This window comes from Oncorhynchus mykiss, chromosome 20 (genome assembly GCF_057628025.1).
Source record: "Oncorhynchus mykiss isolate SJ-2025 chromosome 20, ASM5762802v1, whole genome shotgun sequence".
Lineage (NCBI taxonomy): Eukaryota > Metazoa > Chordata > Actinopteri > Salmoniformes > Salmonidae > Oncorhynchus > Oncorhynchus mykiss.
Window position 1 is genome coordinate 13,634,947 of NC_143041.1, and position 26,871 is coordinate 13,661,817.

The following is a 26,871-nucleotide window of genomic DNA, read 5'->3' on the forward strand; positions in this document are numbered from 1 at the left end:
CCTGATGTACGACCTATAAGTCCTCTCAGGGGGTGATTGGAGAAGAGGGGGCTTATGATTAATGACATATTAGCCACTTGTCAGTTACAGTCCATTGATAGTGTTGTCAGTCTTATACCAAAATCTGTCTGGTTTTAGAGCAAAACAGCTGAAAACAAGGTAATCAGTGATTTTCCGGATGCATAGGACAACAAACTCCACTGTGTTTTATTGATTTATTGAAAGCCTTCGACACTGTTGACCATGCCCTGTTGCTGCGTAGATTCGTAAACCTTGGTTTTGGTGCTAGAGTGTTGGATTGGTTGCAAAACTCTCTCTCCAACAGAACCCAGAGTGTGGCACAGGAGGGCATAAAGTTAGAGTTTCGACAACTCACGAAATGAGACCCTCAGGGGTCCATTTAACATTAAATGGCCAGCTGATCGAAGGAGTATCTCTGTCTAAGTACCTAGGCATTTGGTTAGATCAGGGTTGGTGTCAAACACACTGGGGAAGGGGGGAAGGGGGGGGTGACTAAGTCAATATACTTTCAAATGACTAAAACCAAATCTTGACTTTGTCCAGCTCGCTAATAATAATCTAAATGAAAGCTAGACAGTCAGGGAGCATTTAACATTCCTAAAAAGATGGATAAAGGATTTTTTTTTGCAAATTTGGACAGTGAGGAAATATAACCAATTTTCAGGACCTCGTTAAAGACTGAATGCAGCCCCCGAGGAAGAATGAATTTGACACCCCTGGGTTAGTCAGTGGTTCTCAATCCTGGTCCTGGGGACGCAAAGGGGAGCACATTTTAGTTTTTGGCCTAGCACTACACAGCTGATTCAAATGATCAACTCATCATCAAGCTTTGTTGATTTGAATCAGGTGTGTAGAGCTAAGGCAAAAACGAATAAGTGCAGCCCCTTGGGTCCCCAGGACCTTGCTGGAGAACCACTCAAACAGCACATTGAAAACGTGGAAAATAAACTGAACTTGAGTTTGTATTTCAATATATTTTTTTCTATGTCAGTTAGGAAGGATTTTGTCTAAGAGACATTTTTATCTGTGTTATTTACATGCGAGCCTCCGCCATTACCCTTAAGCTACTGGAAGTGGTCTATCACGGAGTGCGTAGGTTCATAACTAATGCAAGGCCACTGTAAACTACAGTATATGACACGATAAAGTGGCCCTCCCTTCCTACCAGAAGGCTTAAGCAATAGTTGTGTATGAGGCAGTGCTTGGGGCTACTCCATTAATATCTTTGCTCCTCGCAAACAACAACATCACAATCCTACAGCCTCCACTCTCAGTCAGTGCTCTCATTCACAGTTCCTAGGGCAACGACGGAAATGGGGAATCAATCCTCCTACAATGCTTTTCTGTAGGAGAGGGTGTTACTGTCTGAGTTGAAATCTCATAGAAGAAAATGGTATTGACCATTGTAATTGTTTTTTTTTAATGTATTGTACTGTGCTCTTGTGTTATGTGTACATGCTGACCCCCTCCTGCTGACCTCTTGTCAGGTCCTCCTCAAAAAATAGGTTTCTAACCTCAATGGTATTTTACTGGTTAAATAAACGTAAAACATTATTATAATAATAAACTCTGAGGTGGAGAGAAGAGTTTGGTGTGTATAAGGAGTAGAGACGAGTTCTCATACCAAAGTTATTAAGACGTGAAAACTACTTGAAAGAAAAATGTTCCCTGACATTGGTTGAATCCTATTGTTTTGGGAACATGTGCCTCCCGAAAGGATTGACAAAACTTGACTTTTTCCACATTTTGTTGTGTTACAGCCTGAATTTAAAATGGATTAAATTGAGATGTTGTGTCACTGATTTACACACAATACCCCATAATGTCAAAGTGGAATTATTTTTTTAATGTTTACAAATGAATAATAATATGCTGGGGCTTTTTGTATGGGTTGCATAAATTGTCTATCCTCACCTGTACTCCCAGGATACCAAAGATTATGAAGAAAGCGCAGCAGATGACCACGATGTTCCCTATAGGCTTCAGAGATGACATCAGAGTCTCCACTACCAGCTTCAGACCTGGCGCCCTGCTGATAACACTGGAGAACACAGAGAGACACAGAGGCACAATGTTAAACTTAGAAGACTGATGAAGAGTGCAGGAGAGAGAGAAAGAGAAAGAGTTGTTTAGGTCTGTTACAGAGCAGCCAGGCCAGATGGAGACGCCTGTGGCTCTCCCTCCCCCTCTTCCCTTTCCCTTCCCCTTCCTTCCTCTTCCCCTTTCCCTTCTTCACCCTTCGTCTCCTAGCCCTCTGCCCTTTTTTCTGTCACAGGGAATCAGTGACAGTCAATTGCCCTCACCCCTCCAGTACCTCTTCCCCTCGTCTCACCTCTCTCTCTGCACCGTCTCTCCCCCTAACCAGTAGGTATCTTTACTACCTGTCTGTCTATCTTTCTGTCTGTCTTTCAACCTCTCTGTCTTTCTACTTGTCTGTCACTCTCTACCACCTGACTGTCTATCCGTGAGGCTGCATGCTAAGCTCAGCTTTGTCTTCAGTCCAGTGGTCTCATGTTCGGCGAGAAGGGAGGGTGAAAGGAAATCAATAGTTCATTAAGAGAAAAACTGAGAGAAGATATACGGAGGATATGGAGATAACACTGAGACTAAGACCAGATCAATAACACTGATCAGTACACAGATATGGAGAAACACAGTCGGTCAAACGCACACGAACACATTCACAGACCTATCCACTCCCTCACACCACACCACAAGTGTAACACATTTGGGATGACCATAAATGTAATTCTATCATCTGCTCTCTCTCTCTCTCTCTCTCAATTCAATTTAATTCAATTTAAGGGCTTTATTGGCATGGGAAACATATGTAAACATTGCCAAAGCAAGTTAAGTAAATAATACAAAAAAAGTGAAAGAAACAGTCAAAAATGTCAAGTTTTTTGTTCAAAAAGTTCAAAAATAATAAAGACATTTCAAATTGTTGTAACGACGTGGACATAGTTAAAGTACAAAAGGGAAAATAAATCAACATAAATATGGGTTGTATTTACAGTGGTGTTGCCCTTTTCTTGTGTCAACAGGTCACAAAACTTGCTGCTGTGATGACACTGTGGTTTTTTACCCAGTAGATATGAGAGTTTGTCAAAATTGGGTTTGTTTTCAAATTCTTTGTAGATCTGTGTAATCTGAGGGAAATATGAGTCTCTAATATGGTCATACATTGGGCAGGAGCTTTGGAAGTGCTGCTCTGTTTCCACCTCATTTTGTGGGCAGTGAGCACATAGCCTGTCTTCTCTTGAGAGCCAGGTCTGCCTACGGTCTGCCTACGGCCTTTCTCAATAGCAAGGCTATGCTCACTGAGTCTGTACATAGTCAAAGTTTTCCTTAAGTTTGGGTCAGTCACAGTGGTTAGGAATTCTGCCACTGTATACTCTCTGTTTAGGGCTAAATAGCATTCTAGTTTGCAGATTTATTTTTGTTAATTCTTTCTAATTTGTCAAGTAATTCTCTTTTTGTTTTCTCATGATTTGGTTGGGTATAATTGTGTCCTGGGGCTCTGTGAGGTCTGTTTGTGTTTGTGAACAGAGTCCCAGAACCTGCTTGCTTAGGGGACTCTTCGCCAGGTTCATCTATCTGTAGGTGATCGCTATGTTATGGAAGGTTTGGGAATAGCTTCCTTTTAGGTGATTGTAGAATTTAACGTCTCTTTTCTGGATTTTGATAATTAGAGCGTATCGGCCTAATTCTGCTCTGCAATTATTATTTGGTGGTTTATGTTGTACACTGAGGATATATTTGCAGAAATCAGCATGCAGTCTCAATTTGTGTTTGTCCCATTTTGTAAATTCTTGGTTGGTGAGCGGACCCCAGACCTCACAACCATAAATGGGTTCTATAACTGATTCAAGTATTTTTTGCCCGATCCTAATTGGTATGTCACATTTTATGTTCCTTTTGATGCTTTAGGAGGCCCTTCTTGCCTTGTCTCTCAGATCGTTCAAAGCTCGGTGGAAGTTATCTGTGGCGCTGATATTTAGGCCGAGGAATGTATATTTTTTTTGAGTGCTCTAGGGCAACAGTGTCTAGATGGAATTTATATTTGTGGTCCTGTCAACTGGACCTTTTTTGGAACAGTTTTTGGAAATTTACTGTCAGGGCCCAGGTCTGACAGAATCTGTACAGAAGATCTAGGTGATGCTGTAGGTCCTCCTTGGTTAGGGACCAGAAGCACCAGATCATCAGCAAACAGTAGAAAATTGACTTCAGATTTTAGTAGGGTGAGGCCGGGTGCTGCAGACTGTTCTAGTGGTCTCACCAATTCGTTGATATAGACTCAGCAAAAAAAAAAAAAAAAGTCCTCTCACTGCCAACTGCGTTAATTTTCAGCAAACTTAATATGTGTAAATATTTGTATGAAGATAACACGATTCAACAACTGAGACATAAATTGAACAAGTTCCACAGACATGTGACTAACAGAAACTGAATAACGTGTCCATGAACAAAGGGGGGTCAAAATCAAAAGTAACAGTCAGTATCTGGTGTGGCCACCAGCTGCATTAAGTACTGCAGTGCATCTCCTCCTCATGGACTGCCCCAGATTTGCCAGTTCTTGCTGTGAGATGTTACCCCACTCTTACACCAAGGCACCTACAGTACAAGTTCCCAGACATTTCTGGGGGTAACGGCCCTAGCCCTCACCCTCCGATCCAACAGGTCCCAGATTTGCTCAATAGGATTAAGATCTGTGCTCTTCGCTGGCCAATGCAGAACACTGACATTCCTGTCTTGCAGGAAATCACACACAGAATGAGCAGTATGGCTGGTGGCATTGTCATGCTGGAGGGTCATGTCAGGATGAGCCTGCAGGAAGGGTACCACATGAGGGAGGAGGGTGTCTTCCTTGTAATGCACAGCGTTGAGATTGCCTGCAATGACAACAAGCTCAGTCCCATGATGCTGAGACACACGACCCAGACCATGACGGATCCTCCACCTCCAAATCGATCCCGCTCCAGAGTACAGGCCTCCGTGTAACCCTCATTCCTTCGACGATAACCGCGAATCCGACCATCACCCTTGGTGAGACAAAACCGCGACTTGTCAGTGAATTGCAGTTTTTGCCAGTCCTGTCTGGTCCAGCGACGGTGGGTTTGTGCCCATAGGCGACGTTGTTGCCGGTGATGGCTGGTGAGGACCTGCCTTACAACAAACCTACAAGCCCTCAGTCCAGCCTCTCTCAGCCTATTGCGGACAGTCTGAGCACTGATGGAGGGATTGTGCATTCCTGGTGTAACTCAGGCAGTTGTTGTTGCCATCCTGTACCTGTCCCGCATGTGTGATGTTACACGTTGTCTGCCACTGCGAGGAAAAGCAGCTGTCCGTCCGGTCTCCCTGTAGCGCTGTCTTAGGCGTCTCACAGTACGGACATTGCAATTCATTGCCCTGGCCACATCTGCAGTCCTCATGCCTCCTTGCAGCATGCCTAAGGCATGTTCACGCAGATGAGCAGGGACCCTGGGCATCTTTCTTTTGGTGTTTTTCAGAGTTTTCATAACTGTGACCTTAATTGCCTACCGTGCATGTTCAATAATTGTTTATGGTTCATTGAACACGCATGGAAAACAGTGTTTAAACACTTTACAATGAAGATCTGTGAAGTTATTTGGATTTTTACGTATTATCTTTGAAAGACAGGGTCCTGAAAAAAGGGATGTTTCTTTTTTTTGCTGAGTTTATATGTCTGAGAGGGTGGGACTTAAGCTGCATCCCTGTCTCTGGATTTTATGATGTCGTATGTTTTCCCCCCAACACCACTTTCACTCAATTTGTAAAGCAGACCCTTATGCCAAATTGAGTCAAAAGCTTTTTTGAAATCAACAAAGCATGGGAAGTCGTTGCCTTTGTTTTAGTTTGTTTGTTTGTCTATTAGGGTGTGCAGGGTGAAAATGTGGTCTGTCGTACGGTAATTTGGTAAAAAGCCAATTTGACTTTTAATCAGTACATTGTTTTCACTGATGAAATGCACAAGTCTTCTGTTAATGATAATGCAGAGGATTTTCCCAAGGTTGCTGTTCACACATACAGTTGAAATCAGAATCAGAAGTTTACATACACTTAGGTTGGAGTCATTAAAACTTGTTTTTCAACCACTCCACAAACTTCTTGTTAATAAACTATAGTTTTGGCAAGTAGGTTAGGACTGTCATGTTCGTCGTCTGAATAAGACCAAGGCGCAGCGTGTGTAGAGTTCCACATATTTTAATAAACTGAAACTAACTAAACAAAACAATAAAGAACAACCGAAACGTGACGCTATACAAAATAGTGCTGACAGGCAACTACACATAGTCAAGATCCCACACCAGAAAGTAGGGAAAAAGGTCTGCCTAAATATGATCCTCAATCAGAGACAACGATAAACAGCTGTCTCTGATTGGGAACCATATCAGGCCAACATAGACATACAAAATGTCATGTATTGTCATGTTGTGTCTTGTTTCTGTCCTTTCCCTTCACCCTGTCTCCCTCTGCTGGTCGTTATTAGGTTACCTTTTCTCCCCCTCTTTCCCCCAGCTGTTCCTTGTCTCCTCCTAACTACCTCGTTCACCCCTTTTCCCACCTGTTCCCTTTTTCCCTCTGATTAGGTCTCTATATCTCTCTCTGTTCCTGCTCCTGTCTTTGTCGGATTCTTGTTTGTGTTAGTCATGCCTGAACCAGACTATCGTCATGTTTGCTGCAACCTTGTCCTGTCCTGTCGGAATCTGCCGGTCCATCTGAGCCTACGTTTGTTTTGTTATTAAAGAAGCTCTGTTTACGTTAATTCGCTTTTGGGTCCTCATTCACGCACCGTAACAGAAGAATCCGACCCATTAATTGGTCTAGTAATTCTATCCTCTCCTGGAACGTCTCTTGTCATGTGAAATGTTTAATGTCTGCTATCCCTCCTGTTTCCTCTGTCTCTTCTTCACAGGAGGAGCCTGGTGATTTGACAGGGGTGCCGGAGGAATATCACGATCTGCGCACGGTGTTCAGTCGGTCCAGGGCCACCTCTCTTCCTCCACACCGGTCGTATGATTGTAGTATTGATCTCCTTCCGGGAACCACTCCCCCCCGGGGTAGACTATACTCTCTGTCGGCTCCCGAACGTAAGGCTCTCGAAGATTATTTGTCTGTAGCTCTTGCCGCCGGTACCATAGTCCCCTCCTCCTCTCCCGCCGGAGCGGGGTTTTTTTTTGTTAAGAAGAAGGACGGGTCCCTGCGCCCCTGCATAGATTATCGAGGGCTGAATGACATAACAGTGAAGAATCGTTATCCGCTTCCTCTTATGTCTTCAGCCTTCGAGATCCTGCAGGGAGCCAGGTTTTTCACTAAGTTGGACCTTCGTAACGCTTACCATCTCGTGCGCATCAGGGAGGGGGACGAGTGGAAGACGGCGTTCAACACTCCGTTAGGGCACTTTGAATACCGGGTTCTTCCTTTCGGCCTCGCTAACGCTCCAGCTGTCTTTCAGGCATTAGTCAATGATGTCCTGAGAGACATGCTGAACATCTTTGTTTTCGTTTACCTTGACGATATCCTGATTTTTTCTCCGTCACTCCAGATTCATGTTCAGCACGTTCGACGTGTCCTCCAGCGCCTTTTAGAGAATTGTCTTTTTGTGAAGGCTGAGAAGTGCTCTTTTCATGCCTCCTCCGTCACATTTCTCGGTTCTGTTATTTCCGCTGAAGGCATTAAGATGGATCCCGCTAAGGTCCAAGCTGTCATTGATTGGCCCGTCCCTAGGTCACGCGTCGAGCTGCAGCGCTTTCTCGGCTTCGCGAACTTCTATCGTCGTTTCATCCGTAATTTCGGTCAGGTGGCAGCCCCTCTCACAGCCCTTACTTCTGTCAAGACGTGCTTTAAGTGGTCCGTTTCCGCCCAGGGAGCTTTTGATCTCCTCAAGAATCGTTTTACATCCGCACCTATCCTTGTTACACCTGACGTCACTAGACAGTTCGTTGTCGAGGTTGACGCGTCAGAGGTGGGCGTGGGAGCCATTCTTTCTCAGCGCTCCCTCTCTGACGACAAGGTCCACCCTTGCGCGTATTTTTCTCATCGCCTGTCGCCGTCGGAACGTAACTATGATGTGGGAAACCGCGAACTGCTCGCCATCCGCTTAGCCCTAGGCGAATGGCGACAGTGGTTGGAGGGGGCGACCGTTCCTTTTGTCGTTTGGACTGACCATAGGAACCTTGAGTACATCCGTTCTGCCAAACGACTTAATGCGCGTCAGGCGCGCTGGGCGCTGTTTTTCGCTCGTTTCGAGTTCGTGATTTCTTATCGTCCGGGCTCTAAGAACACCAAGCCTGATGCTTTATCTCGTCTCTTCAGTTCTTCAGTAGCCTCCACTGACCCCGAGGGGATTCTCCCTGAGGGGCGTGTTGTCGGGTTGACTGTCTGGGGAATTGAGAGGCAGGTAAAGCAAGCACTCACTCACACTCCGTCGCCGCGCGCTTGTCCTAGGAACCTTCTTTTCGTTCCCGTTCCTACTCGTCTGGCCGTTCTTCAGTGGGCTCACTCTGCCAAGTTAGCCGGCCACCCTGGCGTTCGGGGTACGCTTGCTTCCATTCGCCAGCGTTTTTGGTGGCCCACCCGGGAGCATGACACGCGTCGCTTCGTGGCTGCTTGTTCGGTCTGCGCGCAGACTAAGTCCGGTAACTCTCCTCCTGCCGGCCGTCTCAGGCCGCTTCCCATTCCCTCTCGACCGTGGTCTCACATCGCCTTAGATTTTGTCACCGGACTGCCTTCGTCAGCGGGGAAGACTGTTATTCTTACGGTTGTCGACAGGTTCTCTAAGGCGGCTCATTTTATTCCCCTTGCTAAGCTTCCTTCTGCTAAAGAGACGGCACAAATCATCATCGAGAATGTTTTCAGAATTCATGGCCTTCCGTCAGACGTCGTTTCGGACAGAGGTCCGCAATTCACGTCTCAATTTTGGAGGGAGTTTTGCCGTTTGATTGGGGCTTCCGTCAGTCTCTCTTCCGGCTTTCACCCCCAGTCTAACGGTCAAGCAGAACGGGCCAATCAGACTATTGGTCGCATCTTACGCAGTCTTTCTTTTCGCAACCCTGCGTCTTGGTCAGAACAGCTCCCCTGGGCAGAATACGCCCACAACTCGCTTCCTTCGTCTGCGACCGGGCTATCTCCTTTTCAGAGTAGCCTCGGGTACCAGCCTCCGCTGTTCTCATCTCAGTTCGCCGAGTCCAGCGTCCCCTCCGCTCAGGCTTTTGTCCAACGTTGCGAGCGCACCTGGAAGAGGGTCAGGTCTGCACTTTGCCGTTATAGGGCGCAGACTGTGAGGGCTGCTAATAAGCGTAGAACTAAGAGTCCTAGATATTGTCGCGGTCAGAGAGTTTGGCTCTCCACTCAGAACCTTCCCCTTAAGACCGCTTCTCGCAAGTTGACCCCGCGGTTCATTGGTCCGTTCCGTATTTCTCAGATCATTAATCCTGTCGCAGTTCGACTTCTTCTTCCGCGATATCTTCGTCGCGTCCACCCGGTCTTCCATGTCTCCTGTGTCAAGTCCGTTCTTCGCGCCCCCGCTCGTCTCCCCCCCCCCCCCCCATCCTTGTCGAGGGCGCACCCATCTACAGGGTCCGTAGGATTTTGGACATGCGTCCTCGGGGCCGTGGTCATCAGTACCTAGTTGATTGGGAGGGGTACGGTCCTGAGGAGAGGAGTTGGGTTCCCTCTCGGGACGTGCTGGACCGTGCGCTGATCGATGATTTCCTCCGTTGCCGCCAGGTTTCCTCCTCGAGTGCGCCAGGAGGCGCTCGGTGAGTGGGGGGGTACTGTCATGTATTGTCATGTTGTGTCTTGTTTCTGTCCTTTCCCTTCACCCTGTCTCCCTCTGCTGGTCGTTATTAGGTTACCTTTTCTCCCCCTCTTTCCCCCAGCTGTTCCTTGTCTCCTCCTAACTACCTCGTTCACCCCTTTTCCCACCTGTTCCCTTTTTCCCTCTGATTAGGTCTCTATATCTCTCTCTGTTCCTGCTCCTGTCTTTGTCGGATTCTTGTTTGTGTTAGTCATGCCTGAACCAGACTATCGTCATGTTTGCTGCAACCTTGTCCTGTCCTGTCGGAATCTGCCGGTCCATCTGAGCCTACGTTTGTTTTGTTATTAAAGAAGCTCTGTTTACGTTAATTCGCTTTTGGGTCCTCATTCACCCACCGTAACACAAAACCCCTAGACCTACAAAAAAACCTAGACAATACAAAAACTAGCGTACCCACCCTAGTCACACCCTGACCTTACCAAAATATACAGAAAACAGAGATATCTAAGGTCAGGCGTGACAAGGACTATCTACTTTGTGCATGACACAAGTCATTTTTCCAACAATTGTTTACAGACAGATTATTTCACATATAATTAATTCACTGTATCACAATTCCAGTGGGTCAGACGTTTACATACACTAAGTTGACTGTGCCTTCAAACAGCTTGGAAATTTCCAGAAAATTACGTCATAGCTTTAGAAGCTTCCGATAGGATAATTGACATCATTCGAGTCAATTGGAGGTGTACCTGTGGATGTATTTCAAGGCCTACCTTCAAACTCAGTTCCTCTTTGCTTGACATCATGAGAAAATAAAGGATATCAGCCATGACCTCAAAAAATAAATTGTAGACCTCCACAAGTCTGGTTCATCCTTGGGAGCAATTTCCAAATGACTGAAGGTACTACGTTCATCTGTACAAACAATAGTACGCAAGTACAAACACCATATGACCACGCAGCCATCATACCGCTCAGGAAGGAGACGAGGTCTGTCTCCTAGAGATGAACGTACTTTGGTGCGAAAAGTGCAAATCAATCCCAGAACCAGGACCATGTGAAGATGCTGGAGGAAACAGGTACAAAAGTATCTATATCCACAGTAAAACAAGTCCTATATCGACCTAACCTGGAAGGCCGCTCAGTAAGGAAGAAGCCACTGCTCCAATACTGCCATAAAAAAAGACAGATTACAGTTTGCAACTGCACATGGGGACAAAGATCGTACTTTTTGGAGAAATGTCCTCTGGTCTGATGAAACAAAAATAGAACTGTTTGGCCATAATGACCATCGTTATGTTTGGAGGAAAAAGGGGGAGGCTTGCAAGCCGAAGAACACCATCCCAAACATGAAGCACAGGGGTGGCAGCATCATGTTGTGGGGGTGCTTTGCTGCAGAAGGGACTGGTGCACTTCACAAAATAGATGGCATCATGAGGTAGGAAAATTATGTTGATATATTGAAGCAACATCTCAAGACATCAGTCAGGAAGTTAAAGCTTGATCGCAAATGCTCTTCCAAATGGACAATGACCATAAGCATACTTCCAAAGTTGTGGCAAAATGGCTTAAGGACAACAAAGTCAAGGTATTGGAGTGGCCATCACAAAGCCCTGACCTCAATCCTATAGAAGATTTGTGGGCAGAACTGAAAAAGCGTGTGCGAGCAAGGAGGTCTACAAACCTGACTCAGTTACACCAGCTCTGTCAGGAGGATTGGGTCAAAATTCACCCAACTTAGTGTGGGAAGCTTGTGGAAGGCTACCCGAAACGTTTGACTCAAGTTAAACTTTTGTGTAACTTTTGTGGGATTGGGTGATCAGTCCTTGGTTCCAAATATTGGGGAAGATGCCAGACCTAAGGACACTGTTAAAGAGTTTAAATATAGCCAATTGGAATTTGTGGTCTGTATATTTTATGATTTTATTGAGGATACCATCAACACCACAGGCCTTTTTGGGTTGGCGGGTTTGTATTTTGTCCTGTAGTTCATTCAATGTAATTGGAGAATCCAGTGGATTATGGCAGTATTTAATAGTTGATTCTAGGATTTGTATTTGATCATGTATATATGTTTGCTGTTTGTTCTTTTTCTCCTGCTCTTTCTCCTGTTGATATTGTCTCACCACAGTCCATAGTGCAGATATGTCTCTCTCCACCTCCAGCTCTCCGGGTCTGGTTGAGGGGGTGTTGTTGAGCTGGACTATTTTTTTGTGCTGACTGGAGTGTGTTCACCTGCTGTTGCTTATGTTCCAAATTTTATAATAGTCAGCAAAAGGTGTCTCTTCCTGTATTGTAATGTCCTCTGAAGTGCCGGAGGGGGCTTCAAAGACCTCGGCATTTGGGTGAGGTAGGCTGTGAAACTATCCGGCCATTGCTGAGCTCAAGGGCTTTGACTCCTCTCACTTCCCTCCTCAGTATTAATTGAAGTTGCAGTCAGATATGTTCTGTCCTAGCAAGGTTGGATGGTGTTTTCAGGTTTCTGTTGTTTGTTTGCCAGAGTATTTGCTGTATAGCTTGGAAATAATACTCTTTGTTAGCAGTAATCCTTCCAGGTCATTTTGTCCAAAATCAGGTTGTAGGTTTAGAGTTTTGATTTGGAGTGAGGGTTATGTTGTGGAGGGTAGAATACTGTATATGTCCTTGCCAAAAAATCCAAGTGTAAAATCTACCTTTTATATATTTGACCACTTTTTGTAAAAGCTTTTCTCTCCCTCCCCATGCCCCGACCATACCCTCAGTGTATACCAGAGAGCGAGATAGAAGGAGGAAACATGAGAAGACGAGGGAGAAGCGGCAAGAAATTTGGCGAGTCCACAGAGGATAGAAACTTGCCATCTTTGTTTGTACAGTTAAGTAGGGTCTCGTCTCTCCTACCGTTCCCATGTCCCTGCTTATGTATCTAGCACAGTAAATCATGAGTGTTTTTTACCTCATTGTTTTCTAAGTCTGCATATAAAAGCAGTGATTTCTCCTCATGACATTCAAGACGATGCGTCTTTGGAACAAAAACATTGTTAGGGTGTAGTCAAGGTGCTTGTCTTGCCAAGTCTTTTATGACAAGTCAATACACACTGATGATTATAGCAGGGACTCTTTCAATACTGTCTATTCATACATGGAAAATGTCTATTCATTCATGGTTTCCCTCCCTCCGTCCTTCCCTCGCTCGGAGGAACGACAACAAGTAAAGCAATAAGCGAGACGCTCGTTCCCGAGCAGAGAACGACTCTGATTAAACGTCTCTGAGCAAGGGATGGAGGATGAAGGGGGAAGGAGAGATGGATGGAGGGATGGATAGAGGGAGGTACTTTAGAGATGGAAGGAGAGATGGACCCTACCCTACTCAGTCACGGGGCGAGGGGTACGAGGATACAACCCCCCAGATGGGAGAGACGGGTGAGCCAAAACACACAGCTGACAGGGGTCAACCAAGGGAAGACAGAGAGGATACATCAATAGACAATGTGGCTAACACTCCTGACCCCCACCACCCTGGCATTTTGGAACCGTCTATCTTCCCTCTGGTTGCAGCTAATTGTGAGAGAGCTATGTTGAAATAAGGTGACTTAAGGAGACATAAAGGGGAGGTAAGGGGTCTTAAAGGGGACATTTAGGTGCTAATAACAGGATTCCCTGTGGTGAAGCCTGAATTGAGGTCACAGTGTTGATGGATGAACACAGTGGTGTGTATGTGCCATGTTAAACAAAGAAATACACACACACACTCTCCTGGAGACTCCTCTCTGCTTCTGTATAATGGCATTAATATCCGTAATGAGGAAAACCAACACACACACCTGCAGACAGAGACGTAAATACACACGCATGCACTGGTATCTGGGACAATGTGAGTAGTTGGAGTAGAGTGTAGGATCGTTTTTTTCTTCTCTCCTTGTCTTTTCCTTCTTACCTAATTCAGCATATCCAGTATGCAGAGTGTTAGAACAGAACAGTCACTGAGGATGGACGAATGAATGAGCTGAAGAGAAGAAAAAGATGAGTAGAGAGGAACAGGGACTCTTTCTCACTGGCCGTAATGTCACCTCAGTCAGGGATGTATATAATGTCTTCTTCTAATCGTGTGTGTGTGTGTGTGTGTGTGTGTGTGTGTGTGTGTGTGTGTGTGTGTGTGTGTGTGTGTGTGTGTGTGTGTGTGTGTGAACCTTACACACTCCAATGCTTGAGGGGAAAACACAGACTCATGTTTAATTCACACAGTCCTCTCCTCCCCTGAAACCAAACTAAAGACTCTGAACCGACAAACTGAAAATCACAAGTAGAATTCCAATGCTCTAGTGTGTTGCTCTTCTCCCTTTTGTTTGTGTGATAGTTTGAATGTGAAAAGAAATTGATCTGCATACTTTTTAGCTATTAATGCTGTAGAGTTTTGTCAAGCGTTGATTTTCTCCATTATTTTAATTTAGTCCTATGATATTTTTTTATTTTTTTATTTCATCTTTATTTAACCAGGTAGGCTAGTTGAGAACAAGTTCTCATTTACAACTGCGACCTGGCCAAGATAAAGCAAAGCAGTTCGACACATACAACAACACAGAGTTACACATGGAATAAACAAAACATAGTCAATAATACAGTAGAACAAAAGAAAACAAAAAGTATATGTACAGTGAGTGCAAATGAGGTAAGATGAGGGAGTTAAGGCAATAAATAGGCCATGGTGGCGAAGTAATCACAATATGGCAATTTAAACACTGGAATGATAGATGTGCAGAAGATGAATGTGTAAGTAGAGATACTGGGGTGCAAAGGGGCAAGATAAATAAACAAATACTGTATGTTCCTTTGTGGGGAAGAGGTTAGGTAGATAGATGGGCTGTTTACAGATGGGCTATGTACAGGTGCAGTGATCTGTGAGTAGCTCTGCCAGCTGGTGCTTAAAGCTAGTGATGGAGATATGAGTCTCCAGCTTCAGAGATTTTTTGCAGTTCGTTCCAGTCATTGGCAGCAGAGAACTGGAAGGAAAGACGACCAAAAGAGGAATTGGCTTTGGGGGTGACCAGTGAGATGGGTTGGCGCCCCCCCTTGGGTTGTGCCGTGGCGGGGATCTTTGTGGGCTATACTCGGCCTTGTCTCAGGATGGCAAATTGGTGGTTGAAGATATCCCTCTAGTGGTGTGGGGGCTGTGCTTTGGCAAAGTGGGTGGGGTTATATCCTTCCTGTTTGGCCCTGTCCGGGGGTGTCATCGGTTGGGGCCACAGTGTCTCCTGACCCCTCCTGTCTCAGCCTCCAGCATTTATGCTGCAGTAGTTTATGTGTCGGGGGGCTAGGGTCAGTTTGTTATATCTGGAGTACTTCTCCTGTCCTATCCGGTGTCCTGTGTGAATTTAAATATGCTCTCTCTAATTCTCTTTTTCTTTCTCTCTCTCGGGGGACCTGAGCCCTAGGACCATGCCTCAGGACTACCTGGCATGATGACTCCTTGCTGTCCCCAGTCCACCTGGCCGTGCTGCTGCTCCAGTTTCAACTGTTCTGCCTGTGATTATTATTATTTGACCATGCTGGTCATTTATGAAAATTTGAACATCTTGGCCATGTTCTGTTATAATCTCCACCCGGCACAGCCAGAAGAGGACTGGCCACCCCACATAGCCTGGTTCCTCTCTAGGTTTCTTCCTAGGTTTTGGCCTTTCTAGGGAGTTTTTCCTAGCCACCGTGCTTCTACACCTGCATTGCTGGCTGTTTGGGGTTTTAGGCTGGGTTTCTGTACAGCACTTTGAGATATCAGCTGATGTACGAAGGGCTATATAAATACATTTGATTTGATTTGAGATATACCTGCTGGAGCGCGTGCTGCTATGGTGACCAGTGAGCTAAGATAAGGCGGGACTTTACCTAGCAGAGACTTTTAGATAACATGTAGCCAGTGGGTTTGGCGATGAGTATGAAGCGAGGGCCAACCAACGAGAGCGTACAGGTCGCAATAGTGGGTAGTATATGGGGCTTTGGTGACAAAACGAATGGCACTGTGATAGACTGCATCCAGTTTGTTGAGTGAAGTGTTGGAGGCTATTTTATAGATGACATCACCGAAGTCGAGGATCGGTAGGATGGTCAGTTTTACGAGGGTATATTTGGCAGCATGAGTGAAGGATGCTTTGTTGTGATATAGGAAGCCAATTCTAGATGTAATTTTGGATTGGAGATGGTTAATGTGAGTCTGGAAGGAGAGTTTACAGTCTAACCAGACACCGAGGTATTTGTAGTTGTCCACGTATTCTAAGTCAGAGCCGTAGTGATGCTGGACGGGCGAGCAGGTGCGGGCAGGGATCGGTTGAATAGCATGCATTTAGTTTTCCCTGCGTTGAAGAGCAGTTGGAGGCCACGGAAGGAGAGTTGTATGGCATTGAAGCTCATCTGGAGGTTAGTTAACACAGTGTCCAAAAAGAGATGCTTGCCACACAAGCTCAGTTCAGAACACATTAAGCCCTCATTTTCAGAGCTCTCCTTGAAGCATAACTTTAATTCTCTGTCAAATTAACTGAACTTTCTCTGAGACAGCCTTTAGTACATCTATAGCTTTAGATACCATATATCACAGAAACCCAGACCAGCATACTAATATTATGGCCTTTTCATGCACTCCACCTCTCCTCAACTGTTCTCCCCTCCCCTCTTTTCCTCTCTTCTCGTCCGAGCGTTGGGGTTTGAAAGCTAATTAATACACTCTTAGAAAAAGGGTTCCAAAAGGGTTCTTTGACTGTTCCCATAGGAGAGCCCTTTTTGGTTCCAGGTAGAACCCTTTTGGGTTCCATGTAGAACACTCTGTGGAAAGGGTTTTACATGGAACCAAAAAGGGCTCTTCAAAGGGTTATCCTATGGGGACAGCCTAAAGAACCCTTTTAGGTTCTAGATAGCACCTTTTTTTCTGTTTTTTGAGTGTACTCTCAAAAGAGATATTATTATTGTATTATTCCTGATCGGAGCGATCAGCTGTAGCGTCAGCGGAGAAGAGAGAACACCAGCTTAACGTTTCCCTCCGTTTCTTTATCCATCTCTCCTTCTCTCGCTCTACCTCGAATGTCGCTAACTTCCTATCCTATTTCTCTCTCGCGCACTATTCCCGCCAGCTCCAAGTCAGGATCTTACCAAAGTGTTGAAACTGACAGAAAACTTGAATAAATACAAGAACTACATATTCCTTTATGTGTAGTTTGTGGGAACCATAGTGCCCACAAAACTCATCACTAAACTAAGGACCCTGGGACTAAACACCTCTCTCTGCAACTGGATCCTGGACTTCCTGACAGGCCGCCCCCCAGATGGTAAGGGTGAGCAACAACTCATCTGCCATGCTGCTCCTCAACACTAGGGCCTCTCTGGGGTGCGTGCATAGTTCCCTCCTGTACTCCCTGTTCACCCACGACTGCGTGGCCAAGCACGACTCCAACACCATCATTAAGTTTGTGACGACACAACAGTGGTAGGGCTGATCACCGACAACGATGAGACAGGTTAAAGGGAGGAGGTCAGAGACCTGGAGGTGTGGTGCCAGGACAACAACCTCTCCCTCAACGTGAGCAAGACAAAAGAGCTGATCGTGGACTACAGGACAAGAGGGCCGAATACAGCCATGTATTGGAGCGGGTTGAGAGTTTCAAGTTCCTTGGTGTCATGGTCTAAACACACCAACACAGTTGTGAAGAGGACACAACAACAGGAGACTGAAAAGATTTGACATGGGTCCCCAGATCCTCAAAAAGCTCTACAGCTGCACCATTGAGAGCATGCTGACCGGTTGCATCACCCCCTGGTATGGCAACTACTCGACATCTGACCATAAGGCGCTACAGAGGGTAGTGCGTACGGCCCAGTATATCACTGGGGCCAAGCTTTCTGCCATCCAAGGACCTATATACTAGGCAGTGTCAGAGGAAGGCCCAAAAATTTGTCAAAGACTCCAGTCACCCAAGTCATAGACTGTTCTCTCAGCTACTGCACGGCAAGTGGTACTGGAGTGCCACGTCTTGGTCCAAAAGGCTCCTTAACAGCTTATACCCCCAAGCTATAAGACGTTGGCATAAATGGTCGGGAGACAGGCGCAGGAATGCATAATTATTATTTTTTTCATTACCCAAAATTACAGCGTGCCATGTAAAGGCACAGGGATGAAGACCAAACAAACACGTATACAACACACAGGCTAGAAACCCAAAGGAAAGAGCAAGGAGTACCTCGATTAAATAACACAAGCGCACAATGATTATCACATGGGACGAGACCGGCAATCCACAACGGCACGAAAGTCAAAACACACAGCACAGGTAATCACACGACCAACGGACATAGTAACAATAATTGACAGCCCAATGGTGAAACAAAGGGCACATTTATACAAATACAATCAGTGGGAATGGGGACCAGGTGTGCGCAATGACACAGTTCCAGAGGGATCTGTAACACTATTGTGTGTAGATGAGGACATTTTTTTTTACTTAATCAATTTTAGAATAAGGCTATAACGTAAGAAAATATGAAAAAAAGGAAGGGGTCTGAATACTTTCCCAATATTTGTACATAAACTCACATCACCTAAACAAACTATATTATAGAAAATGACTGTTAGTCTGATAGGTTCAAGCTGCTGAGATCACACACACAAATCTGAACTTGAAGATAAAAGCACTTTTAGTTTGGAGGCAGGGATAGTAGATTCCATTTCCAAGCGGTCAGGGGTCATAATTGAGAGGGGTCAGGTAGGAGATTGAAGTGGGTATCCTCAGAGTTTTTTGGGTAAATTGGGCAGGAAAAATGAATATTTGATTTTTGTGCTCTTCCTGAGATGTTGATAAATATTTTAGTGCAGGCAAAGCCTCTAGAGCTTCACGAGAGGAGAGCCATGAGGTAAGGGAAAAACACACACACACACACACACACACACACACACACACACACACACACACACACACACACACACACACACACACACACACACACACACACACACACACACACACACACGACGACAAACACACACCAACAGGATCACAAAAAAATACAACTTTTACATTACCAAGTAATTTACAAATAAAATGGTCTGACGGTGAGGTGGACATACTCCATATTCATATGCCGAAAGAAAGAAATGATCTCACTGCAATACATTTCAATAGAAAGTCAGCAAAAATAGATCTTGCTAGTGTAACGGATGTGAAACAGCTAGCTTAGTTAGCGGTGGTGTGCGCTAAATAGCGTTTCAACCGGTGACGTCACTTGCTCTGAGACCTTGAAGTAGTAGTTCCCCTTGCTCTGCAAGGGTTGCGGCTTTTGTGGAGCGATGGGTAACGATGCTTCAGGGGGTGACTGTTGTTGATGTGTGCAGAGGGTCCCTGGTTCGCGCCCGGGTATAGGCGAGGGGACGGTCTAAAGTTATACTGTTACATTGACGCTGTTGACCCGGATCACTGGTTGCTGCGGAAAAGGAGGAGGTCAAAAGGGGGGTGAGTGTAACGGATGTGAAACGGTTAGCGGTGGTGTGCTCTAAATAGCGTTTCAATCGGTGACGTCACTTGCTCTGAGACCTTGAAATAGTAGTTCCCCTTGCTCTGCAAGGGCCGTGGCTTTTGTGGAGCGATGGGTAACGATGCTTCGAGTGGTGACTGTTGTTGATGTGTGCAGAGGGTCCCTGGTTCGCGCCCAGGTATGGGCGAGGGGACGGTCTAAAGTTATACTGTTACACTAGCATGGAATTGAAAATACCGGGTTATTTATGGAAGAATTACCCTGATTAACTCTTTAGTCATATCCCAGTTTACGTATTTGCTTATGGCCTTGCCACACTTTTTAAATGATATGAGCAAAAAATATCAAATTTTGTTTTTAACGGTAAGCCAGACAAAATTAAACAGGCCTATTTATATAATGAATATTTTAACGATGTACGCTGAGAGTCGGGAAGCAAGTTCAGTGAGTGAATACATTTAATAAATAAATGAACAGAACAAGAAACACAAACAGCGCAACGACATGAAACATAAACAATGATGACTGGGGAAGAAACAAATGGGAGTGACACATAAAGGGAAGGCAATGAAGGAGGTGATGGAGTCCAGGTGAGTTCATTATGCGCAAATACGCGTAAAGCTGGTGACAGGTGTGCGCCATAAACGAGCATCCTGGTGACCTAGAGGCCAGAGAGGGAGCGGCTCCAGCTACAGGACGCCGACCAAGATGACGATCCCGGTGAGCAGGAGGGGACCGGTCACCTCTGCTAAGGAGCGGGAGCCTGTTAATCAAGCTGAGGTGCAGGAGCATGACGACCTAGAGCGCCGGAGGGAGAGCGTACGTGACAGTACCCCCTCCCCGGCACGTTTGGCTCCAGCCGCAGGATGCCAATGACATGGACGATCCCAGGGATCCAGAGCGGACAGGTCGCAAATACTGAGGCGCAGAAACCTTGACGAACCGGCTGAGAAGTAAGAGCATGATGAGCTGGCTCAGACCTCCCTACTTGCCTCGGCTGAGGCACGGGTAACTGTTCATCCAGCTTAGGCATGGGAGCCTATCCAACCCGGTGAGGCATGGGAGCCTACAAACCGGCTGAGGCTTCCCAGGTAGCTCAGCTCCAACACCCGGACCCGAAATCACCCCCAACATACAAATATATACATTTAAAAACACTCCCTGTGTTCTTGTGTCTCGGCATACTGCCTTATGTTAGTGTCGTGTTCTTGGTTTTGTTGTTTAATTCAAATGTTCACCTGCACCTGCTTCCGACTCACCGGCCATCATTTTTGGAGTTTTGAGGGCAGAAATTTGGAGGGCAGAAATTATTAAATATTAAGCATTAGACCTCTCACTAAAGGCTACAATCATATAAAATGTATACTTAAATCAGAACAGATTCTCTCAAATCAAATCAAATTTTATTGGTCACATACACGTGTTCAGCAGATGTTATTGCGGGTGTAGTGGAATGCTCCAACAGTGCAGCAATATCTAACAAGGAATATCTAACAATTTCACAACAATACACACAATACACACAAATCTAAAGTAAAGGAACGGAATTAAGAATATATGCAGTTGAAGTCGGAAGTTTACATACACAGGTTGGAGTCATTAAAACTCATTTTTCAACCACTCCACAAATCTCTCCTTAACAAACTATAGTTTTGGCAAGTCGGTTAGGATATCTCCTTTGTGCATGATTGTAATTCACTGTATCACAATTCCAGTGGGTCAGAAGTTTACATACACTAAGTTGACTGTGCCTTCAAACAGCTTGGAAATTTCCATAAAATTATGTCATGACATCATTCGAGTCAATTGGAGGTGTACCTGTGGATGTATTCAAGGTCTACCTTCAAACTCAGTGCCTCTTTGCTTGACATCATGGGGAATGGGGAAAACAAAAGAATTCAGCAAAGACCTCTAGTTCATCCTTGGGAGCAATTTCCAAATGCCTGCAGGTACCACGTTCATCTGTACAAACAATAGTATGCAAGTATAAACACAATGGGACCACGCAGCCATGATACCACTCAGGAGGGATGAACGTACTTTGGTGCGAAAAGTGCAAATCAATCCCAGAACAACAGCAAAGGACCTTGTGGTCCAGGTACAAAAGTATCTATATCCACAGTAAAACGAGTCCTATAACGACATAACCTGAAAGGCCGCTCAGCAAGGAAGAAGCCACTGCTCCAAAACGGCCATAAAAAAGCCAGACTACAGTTTGCAACTGCACATGAGGACAAAGATCGTACTTTTTGGAGAAATGTCATCTGGTCTGATGAAACAAAAAATAGAAATGTTTGGCCATAATGACCATCGTTATGTTTGGAGGAAAAAGGAGGATGCTTGCAAGCCGAAGAACACCATCCCAACCATGAAGCACGGGGGTGGCAGCATCATGTTGAAGGGGGTGCTTGCTACGGGAGGGACTGGTGCACTTCACAAAATAGATGGCATCATGAGGGGGGGAAATTATGTGGATATATTGAAGCAACAGCTCAAGACATCAGTCAGGAAGTTAAAGCTTGGTCACAAATGTGTTTTCCAAATGGACAATGACCTCAAGCATACTTCCAAAGTTGTGGCAAAATGGCTAAAGGACAACAAAGTCAAGGTATTGGAGTGGCCATCCCAAAAGCCGTGACCTCATCCCTATAGAAAATTTGTGGACAGAACTGAAAAAGCGTGTGCGAGCAAGAAGGCCTAAAAACCTGTCTCAGTTACACCAGCTCTGTCAGGAGGAATGGGCCAAAATTCACCCAACTTATTGTGGGAAGCTTGTGGAAGGCTACCCGAAACATTTGACCCAAGTTAAACAATTTAAAGGCAATGCTGCCAAATACTAATTGAGTGTCTGTAAACTTCTGACCCACTGGGAATATGACGAAAGAAGTAAAAGCTGAAATAAATCATTATCTCTACTATTATTCTGACATTTCACATTCTTAAAATAAAGTGGTGATCCTAACTGACCTAAAACAGGGAATATTTACTAGGATTAAATGTCAGGAATTGTGAAAAACTGAGTTTAAATGTATTTAGCTAAGGTGTATGTACAATTCTGACTGTTTGTAGTCACAGTGGATACTTCATCTCCTATACACTTCCTGATAAACTCAGTCACAGTATCAGTATATTCGTCTCAGGCTACCCAGAACATATCCCAGTCTGGGTGATAAAAAGCGTTGATTCCGATGGGTCAGACCAGCGTTGAATAGTCCTTAGCACGGGTACTTCCTATTTGCGTTTCTGCCGAAAGGAAGGGTGGAGCAAAATGGAGTCATGATCAGATTTTCCGAAGGAAGAGCGGGGGAGGGCCTTGTAGGCATCCCGGAAGTTGGAGTTGCAGTGGTCGAGTGTTTGAGCAGCGCGAGTACTATAGTTAATGTGTTGATAGAACTTCGCTAACGTTTTCCTCAAATTTGCTTTGTTAAAATCCTCAGCTACAATAAATGCGGCCTGAAGATATGTGGATTCCAGATTGCATAAAGTCCAGTGAAGTTCGGCATATGATTGTGAGGTATTCTAGGTCGTGTGAACAAAATGACTTGAGTTCCTGTATGTTAGCATAATCACACCATGATTAGTTAATCATCAAACATACACCCCCACCCTTCTTCCCAGAAAAAATTGTATTCCTGTCTTCGCGATGAACTGAGAACACAAATGGCTGTACGGATTCAGACAGTATATCCCAAGAGAGTCATGTTTCTGTGAAACAGACTATGTTACAGTCCCTGATGTCTCTCTGGAAGGAATTCCTCGCCCTGAGCTCGTCAACTTTATTATCCATGGATTGAACATTAATGAGTAACATACTCAGAAGCGGTGGGTGGTGTGCGCACCTCCTGAGTCGGACTAGAAGTCCACTCCGAACACCTCTTCTCCGCCGGTGGTGTTTTGGATCAGCCTCTGGAATCAGTTCAATTGCCCTGGGGGGTACGAACAAAGGATCAGATTTGGGAAAGTTGATATCCTGGTCGTAATACTGGCAAGTTACCGCCGCTCTGATATCCGATAGGTCTTCCCGGATGTATGTAATAACACAAAAAAAACATTTTGGGCTAATAATATAAGACACAACACATAAATAAAAATACTGCAAAGTTGCCTAGGAGCTAGAAGCACGGCTGCCCTCTCTGTCGGCGCCATTTTCTTCATTTCATCTCTAGCAGATTCGTAAGAATTTCTCACCCCGTGTTCAAGAATTGCCCTTTTCCCTTTATTCAGATTACAACCTCTCACTTTCGGTTATGTTAAAATGAAATAATCTCCATCTCGCTATTTTTAAAACAAGCCATAGAAAGTTGGTTGCAAATTCAGTTTAATCCACCAGAAAAGGCTGATCAAATATTACTACAAATATTATGGTTAAACTCAAATATACTAATTGATACAAAAAAAATACGCATTAGTAGGCCAGCATCCTGGAGTCGCCTCTTCACTGTTTCGACATTGAGACTGGTGTTTTGCGGGTACTATTTAATGAAGCTGCCAGTTGAGGACTTGTGAGGCATCTGTTTCTCAAACTAGACACTCTAATGTACTTGTCCTCTCGCTCAGTCATGCATCGGGGCCTCCCACTCTTCTTTCTATTCTGGTTAGAACCAGTTTGCGCTGTTCTGTGAAGGGAGTAGTACACAGCTTTGTACGAGATCTTTAATTTCTTGGCAATTTCTCGCATGGAATAGCCTGACGAGTTTCAGAAGAAAGTTCTTTGTTTCTGGTCATTTTGAGCCTGTAATCGAACCCACAAATGCTGATGCTCCAGATACTCAACTAGTCTAAAGGCCAGTTTTATTGCTTTAATCAGAACGACAGTTTTCAGCTGTGCTAACATAATTGCAAAAGGGTTTTCTAATTATCAATTAGCCATTTAAAATGATAAACTTGGATTAGTTAACATAACGTGCCATTGGAACACAGGAGTGATGGTTGCTGATAATGGGCCTCTGTACGCTGTATGTTGATATTCCATTAAAAAAAATGCTGTTTCCAGCTAAAATAGTCTTTTACAAAATTAACAATGTCTACAGTGCATGTCTGATCAATTTGATGTTATTTTAATGGACAAAAAAAATGTGCTTTTCTTTCAAAAACAAGTGACCCCAAACTTTTGAAAGGTATTGTATGTATGGCCTTGTGTCAATTGAAAACAGTAGACTAAGTCAGTGGTGCTCAATTCTCTCATCAGCGACCGCAAGCTGTTCCAGAACTAGCACACCTGATTCAACTTGTTAACTAAAAAAACGAATACCGCCTATGGAATTTTAACAATATAATATGGCAGAATACAATATGTATGTATCTGTATGTTTCTTCAAAAGGATCTACAAGTAACCTTTGAGATTCATTATAGAACCATTCTCCATAACGGTTCTATAAAGAACCATAAAAAAGGTTTTCTATATAGAACCGTTTTCTATATAGCCCCAAAAAGGGTTGTAACCATAGCGGAACCCTTTTTGTTGTTATATAGAACCTCTTTTTATGTTTTTTTTTATAGAACCCTAAAACTCAACTCTGGATCTCAAAGCCAGTTCCACTGCATTTTTTCTTTGTTCCCTTCTAATCATGGACTGATATAGACCTGGGACACCTAGTTTTACTGTAGCAATTAAATATCAGGTAGAGCAGAAAACACACAGGTACCGGACCTCGTAGGGTAAGAGTTGAATACCCTTGTTATAAAACCTTAGTAAAGGGTTCCATTGAAAGCATGGTTCTTAATAGACACTTCAAAAAATGGTTATATAAAGCCCCAAAAAGGGATCTGCTATAGTTACAAGCCAAATAACCTTTATTTGGTTCTATATATAACCATTTGTTTTTAGTGAGAAAATGTATGGGGAAAAAAATCTCACCCACAACAGCAATATTTTCAAACCACTGACACCATGATAAAATAAATCAAACTGTAAAAAATATAAATTTCAGGCACAATCGCTCATATGAAACACGAATGGTTTTCACTAAACTGATGCGTTATATTTAGCATAATGTTTTACATTTTTGTCATTTAAAAAAAATATATGTGTTAAAAGTCATCTTATTTTATGATTTTATATATTTAACCAGTAACTCTAGTGGGAAGCAACCGCAAGAGGAGAAATTTAAAAAATGAAATAACCTATCAAACGGACGTTACACACGACTGAGATGCATTTCAAAATATTGCATAAGATATGTAGCTCTTGAAATATGGATAATGTACATGTCAATATTGCGATTTCAATGTGAATTTGATTCAGGCCTAAGGAGATACAGCATGTCAAGTTAGTACAGTATACTGTATATGGAGAAAGTCTTACGCTCTGTTGGCTGGTAGATATATTGTACTTTCAGGAACAGGTCTTTTTGTGGTATTGTGAGAAGGTGCGTATGTGTTTGTATGTGTGAGTGTATGTGCGTGTGTATTTGTGTGGGTCCGCTGTTTGTGTAACTCACCGTAGTGGCCTGAGCGTCCGTAGCAAGCGCAGCACTCTGAGCATGCCCAGTATCTTGGGGCTGCTGTTCGATACCAATGAGACCAGGATATCTATGGCTGAAATCATCACTAAAATCCCATCTAGAATGTTCCAGCTGCTCCTCAGGTAGGCCTTATCACCAAATAACCAGCCCAGTGCAGCCACCTGAGAATATACACAGACACTGGGTTAACGACATACATTCTACGAAATTACATTCACAAACAAAGACGGTATCGCACGGTAACGCATATACACAAAACACACATAGTCAAAGCAGTCAATCAGAGAGGCACCTCTCGAGTTGTGCAAAGTAAATTAGGCCAAGCCAAGTGAGATACAAACTTTTGTCGTTGAAGACTTTTCTTCTCTCAGTATTTCAATCTACAAAAAAATGACTGAGACACAACAATAACCCATAGAAGCTTCACAAACTGCATCTCAACTAGGCATGGCTTCATTTGCATATGCTGTGCCTCGTCAGAGCGTTAAGGCATGAATCTATATATAACCAGGCAGTATCAAAGAGAATGATCAAACCCCTGATGAACAAAGACGTGTCGAGGTTACAAAGCCTTTGGTTCCTATGCCCCTGTCAGTTTCCCCCAGACATCTGACTTCCTGTGTGTGACGTTAATTAACCTCCCCCGAGCCCCATTATTCCTGGGCATGATTTCCATTTTGTGTCCGTCTGCCCTCAATGTGTGTGCGTGCGTGTGTGTGTGAGCCCTGGCATTGCGTTGGGCACCAGAATAGAAATGGAGGTCTTAGTGAGTGACACCTGTGAACTTTCTCTAGCCCTCACCCCTCCTCACCGCTACCTACCCCTGCCACAAGCCTCTATACGTAGACATGACCCTCCATTCAAAGCCAGACCATTTGAATATCGGCTAGACAATCCTTTCCTTAGTATTAGTAACAGGTGTCTCGCTCTCTTTGTGTGTGTGTGTATGTGTGTGTGCCAGCGTTCCCTCCCATTCGTGTGAGTGTGTGTTTGAGGCTTACCGAGGTATCAACACTGACAGCCTGTTTTCTTAAAGGCTTTGTCTGTCTTAATGACAGTGAACCGGTAGAGCTGAAGATCAATCATTTGCAGGTGGGCCGTGCCTTAATGTATTTCTG

The 26,871-nt window shown here is 44.4% G+C and overlaps 1 protein-coding gene across 16 annotated transcripts in view; it reads right to left on the reverse strand.

The window, feature by feature from the left end:
- cacna1g (calcium voltage-gated channel subunit alpha1 G) overlaps positions 1–26,871 on the reverse strand; it is a 199,397-nt gene that overhangs the window by 44,225 nt on the left and 128,301 nt on the right. For all 16 annotated transcript variants that reach the window (XM_090212291.1, XM_036956460.2, XM_090212290.1 and 13 more), the window contains 2 exons: positions 25,730–25,914; positions 1,936–2,062 (listed from right to left, as the gene is read on the reverse strand). In XM_090212291.1, coding sequence (XP_090068417.1) covers positions 1,936–2,062; positions 25,730–25,914 — 312 coding nt within the window. The remainder of the gene's footprint in view (positions 1–1,935; positions 2,063–25,729; positions 25,915–26,871) is intronic.